The sequence below is a fragment of the Phaseolus vulgaris genome, chromosome 2 (genome assembly GCF_051622355.1).
Source record: "Phaseolus vulgaris cultivar YP4 chromosome 2, ASM5162235v1, whole genome shotgun sequence".
NCBI classification, from domain to species: Eukaryota; Viridiplantae; Streptophyta; class Magnoliopsida; order Fabales; family Fabaceae; genus Phaseolus; species Phaseolus vulgaris.
The window spans coordinates 32,750,001-32,755,043 of NC_143499.1; the positions used below are offsets into that span (position 1 = coordinate 32,750,001).

General features: G+C 33.0%; 1 protein-coding gene across 1 annotated transcript; it reads left to right on the forward strand.

Annotated features, from left to right (window-relative positions):
* Positions 1–2,151: 2,151 nt before the first annotated feature.
* EXPA10 (expansin A10) lies at positions 2,152–4,112 on the forward strand. Its single transcript, XM_068613337.1, has 4 exons — positions 2,152–2,405; positions 2,534–2,658; positions 2,769–3,081; positions 3,314–4,112. Exons 2-4 carry the CDS (start codon positions 2,538–2,540, stop codon positions 3,618–3,620), a joined length of 741 nt encoding a protein of 246 aa, XP_068469438.1. The 5' UTR covers positions 2,152–2,405; positions 2,534–2,537; the 3' UTR covers positions 3,621–4,112.
* The last annotated feature ends 931 nt before the right edge of the window (positions 4,113–5,043 follow it).

Here is a 5,043-nt window from a genome sequence, read left to right on the forward strand (position 1 = left end):
AATTAAATAAATATGCAAGTAAACCTGTTAAATATACTCAAAATTAAAAATAATTTTATATCTAGTATATATATTTTCAAAGTGAATATAGTCTTCTAAAAATATATAGTATTTAAATATTTAATTGATATTTTTTTTATATATTTGATATACAATAAATATGATAGGTTATCATTATTAAATAATTTGTATAGTTTATATATGAATTATTTTATTATGTCTTGATTCCTTTTTTTTTTAGTTTCGTAATTGAGATAGGTGAACACAATAATACATATGTAGAATATAGCCTGGAGATAACAAGAGTAGCAATTATATAGTTTGAAATACTTTTTAATATATATATATATATATATATATATATATATATTCTCTCTCTTAATATATATTTATTATGAAACATCAGTAATAATATATCATGACAACAAAGTAAGTTGCTTGTGTGTGTAAATATGCGCTAATATATTCACCTATAAAATATTTTTATTATTATTATATTAAAAATATTACAGTAGTGGTGTGACTCGTTCTACTTTTGTAGACACAATAATTCTTATTTCTTAGGTTATTAAAAGGGATTAATTTAAATAACACTAGGACCCGAGAATCGCGTTAGTGTGTGTGTATATGTTTATCATAAAATTGGTAATCTAGCATATCATTTTCCATGCAGATCTTATCTAGGAAGATTATGATATGGTTCAAAGATGATAAAATTCCAGCTGGCCAAAGCTACATCAAGAAAAACACTTCCATAAACAAAGACACACTTGGACATAAAAATAAATGTAGACGAAGATCTTTTATTGTACTGATTTTGTTATTTCAATTTTCAATGCGGAAAATTATAAATTAATGGAAGAAGATATGATAATAGTTAATAGAAAGAAAGAAATTTGAAGGAAGTGATGAGGTTTCTCCAACTGACCCAATTTGTCATAAACCATGTGCTGCTGGGTAGCTTCGTCGCATTAATTTCTCTCATGTGTAATGTACTTTAGTGTAAGAGTGGGCAACAGTAACAAAACCTGTTCAGATTCATATCGATTTAACACCAGTATAGGGCTTTTGTTTCTTAGCCACCTACCTATGACAACTATTCATTATGCGTGCTTAAATTGGGCACTACTTTTACCCTATTCTTACTTTTTACACTATCAATTACCAATTTTGTACACATTATTCAATCTAAAACTAATTCAATTTTTAACTCTTCATAACTTTAAATCAACATTTTCCACATATGTGTCTTCCACTATTATTCTTTAATGCTTTCTTTGCATGCACGTCCAAACTGCATTATTGATTCATTTGGAGAGTTAATAGAAAAAAATAGTTAATTTTGTACATGATTGGTTCTTTTTTCATTAAAAAATTATTTGAAAGAAAAACAAAAATCTAGTTTTTTTACTCAACCGTATACTCAACAATTTTAAGATTCTATAAAAGGTAAAACAAATTAAAGTCATTTTATTTTAAGAGTGGACAAAAATTTGACAGTGGAAAGATAAAATGAATATAAAAGGTACTATTGGCTCTAAACAAATAATTCTTACATTAAATTGACCAACCTTCAAAGTTCTGACAAATTTACTTACGAACTGAATTGTGCTTCTGTCTGTGTCTGTTATTAAAAGCTAAGCTAGAGAGAGAAAAACAGAAGAGCCATGAATGGGAAATGAGATATTTTTTGTTAAGAATGGAAGGGTTTTGTAAAGGATGAAGAACTAACACTACAAAAGACTCTCAATTTAAAATAAGTGTTATTTGAAAGATCTATACAAAGGTTAAAATCATTCCATATTTTTATTTTTTTAATATACAAAGTATACATTTATTTTATTTAGTTATATTATTTTTAATTAACCAGTAGAATGTGAAAACCCTGAAATTTATTGCTGTATTGAAAGTAAAGCAATGAGGAGTTGGAGCATAGAGAGGTGAAGTGAAGAAGAAGAAAGGGTATTTGGGGGAAAGTGTTGATGCTTGCATTGCATTGCATGTGACTGTGGAAGCTTGTTAACCATCACAGCCAAAAACCCCTATGTCCCACATGGATTTTGGAGATTTTCCCGCTCCGAACAACACGGGTCCAGCCACAAAACACCCTTTGCAACATCAAAAGTGGACCTCTGGTAACTGGTACGGTTAGTTTTTTGTTTTTAACAATTTTATACAAAACCAATCCTACCCTTTACGCAATTGTAAAACCGCTTATACCCTTAGCAGGTTTTTTGGTCTAAAGGAATTCAAAAACAGTTAGTTGAACTTGTGACTGTGGCCTATTTTCCCCAACTACTCTCTGGCAGGGCCTATAAATTAGGTCGCACCCCCTCTCATTTTCTTCACAACGCTTCTTCTCTCTACACTACCTGCTGCTTCTTCCGTTGTCCCTCTCTATTGAAGTAATTTCCCTTTTAATTTGTACCTGAATTTGTTGTTCCATCTTTGGGAGGCTGAAGAGTTACGTCTTCAGCTAGACAAAGGTCGTTTACATGATTTGTCTGACTGTTTTGTTTTGCTGTCTGTTCAGGAAAATGGCTCTTGTTATCTTGATGGGTTTTCTCACAGTATTCTCCTCTGCTCATGCTTATGATGGAGGGTGGACTACTGCTCATGCCACTTTCTATGGTGGGAGTGATGCATCAGGGACAATGGGTATGCTCTAAGAATCAATTTTTGTCTTAAAGATTCCATTTTTACCTTGAAGATGCTTATCTTGAAGCATTTTGGAGCAACCCATTGGACTAATTTGTGGGTTTGTGCAGGTGGGGCATGTGGGTATGGGAACCTCTACAGCCAAGGCTACGGAACAAACACTGCTGCTTTGAGCACTGCACTGTTCAACAATGGTTTAAGCTGCGGCTCTTGCTTTGAGATTAGGTGTGCCAATGACCACAAGTGGTGCCTTCCAGGCTCCATTTTGGTAACTGCAACCAATTTCTGTCCACCAAACAATGCCTTACCCAACAATGCTGGTGGCTGGTGTAACCCTCCTCTTCAACACTTTGATCTCGCTCAACCTGTCTTCCTGCGCATTGCTCAATACCGCGCTGGAATTGTGCCTGTTTCCTACAGAAGGTAGACTGCTAGGTTTCCTCTAAATTTGATTTGATTGCTAGTAAAAGTTCAATCCTTTTTTTATTTCAAGTAAATTTAAAAGATAATCCCAAGTTTAGTCTCTCGTCAATTTCCCCCGAGATTATAATTTGGAGTTTATAATCGTATTTGAGCGTTTATACTTTGGTTCGGAAGAAAGGTAGTACTGTAACTCCTAAAAACTAAGCTTTGTGAAATTTGTGCTTTTTTGTAGGGTGCCCTGCAGGAGAAAGGGAGGGATCAGGTTCACCATCAATGGGCATTCTTACTTCAACCTAGTCCTCATCACAAACGTTGGTGGTGCTGGGGATGTGCATGGTGTGGCCGTCAAAGGTTCAAAAACTGGTTGGGCGCCAATGTCAAGGAACTGGGGTCAGAACTGGCAGAGCAACAACTATCTGAATGGTCAAAGCCTTTCCTTCAAGGTTACAACAAGTGATGGGCGAACTGTGGTGTCTAACAATGTTGCTCCTGCTGGTTGGTCATTTGGACAAACCTACACTGGTGCTCAATTCCGGTAGATCTACGTTGTCGAAGTTCAAGTTACGCGCATACAAATACTATATAGTATAAATATAGTATGGTCTGGTTAGTATACTAGGGTATTAGATAGTATGCTACTAGGTAAGGTGTCAGTTTTTAGAATTGTAAGTCCAGACAGGGGAAGAAAGGCATGTTTTAAATTGCCTCTTCATGTTTAGTTTGTGTGTCTGCAGGTGGGGACCTGTTTTTTTGGCTCCTCTTTATTACTGGTTTGGTTTCCTTTTTCACTTTTTCTAAAGGATTTTGAACCCTCTGTGGCTAAATAGAAGCTAGGGGAGGTGGAGTTTTAATTTTATAATGTATGGGTGAGCTACTTAATTGGAAGAGGTGAACTCTGAACACCCGCCAATTAGTATTGGAATACTGTGTTTTTCTTGTTGGGAGTTTTTATTACCGATCCCCTTTTGTAAGCAGTCTTGCTAGTTCTTCATACCGAAAATCTAAATTTTCCGGATGAGAAGTTTCAGTAATTACCATTCCTATGTTTCTGTTTGTTTACTTTCATAATTGCTAATTTTTACACCATGTTTTATCACTGTATCGTTTTAATGGATAAACGAAAGATTTACTGAAAAGATCAAACTACATTAAACTCTTAAGCTCAACTTGGGCCACGTGAAGTTGAATTCAATTTTGGGCTCATATTTTGGATCTGTTAGAAGGATCGAGACGGCATCTTTAAATTTGAAAACATTAGAAGCCTTCTGAACTAACGGTGAATAAACCCGTGAGGAATGGTAATAGCATCAGGAATTACATAGAAAATCAAGTCCAGTAAATTTTGAATTGCGCTTAAGGTATTCTGGATAATATATAACACATACATATTCGATGAAAAGTGTGAATATTGATCATCTCAGTATTACTTTTTAAATTTAAAAGAGAAAGAAAATAGCTGACATAAGTGAGAAAATGTTAATTTCTTATGTATAGACAGTAATGTTAGATTTATCAGCTAAGTATCTTACCCTGCCTTCACTTTTGATTTGATTTATAGATGAGAGGTTGAAAAGAGAATTGGAAAATGAGTGAAAAAAATTAGATTATTTAGATGTTGGAAAAGAAAGTGGAATTTACTCTAGTATGAAAATTTGTACTAGATTTGATAAAAAAATTTGTAACAATTATAATATAATAAATATAAATATTATTAGCATATTACTGAATTGTTTTTAAATAATATGTATTAATTGTATTTGAAGGGGGATTAATTCGCAGGGAACAAATATATTTACTTCATTATTTTTTATTGTGTTGAATTTTATCCCGTTAAAATAAAGGGTGAATGAAAAATAGACATATATTGTCACATTTTTAAAGTTAGAGACAGTTGAATTTTTATTGATAATACAAGTAACTAAATAAATAAATAATGACATTAAAAGGATAATTAAATCTAAA

Bases quoted from the DNA above. Each gene is read 5' to 3' on its own strand.
- EXPA10 (XM_068613337.1), top strand. From the start codon at position 2,538: ATGGCTCTTGTTATCTTGATGGGTTTTCTCACAGTATTCTCCTCTGCT. The intron at 2,659-2,768 runs GTATGCTCTAAG...GGGTTTGTGCAG, and splicing joins TGATGCATCAGGGACAATGG to GTGGGGCATGTGGGTATGGG. The intron at 3,082-3,313 runs GTAGACTGCTAG...GCTTTTTTGTAG, and splicing joins GTGCCTGTTTCCTACAGAAG to GGTGCCCTGCAGGAGAAAGG.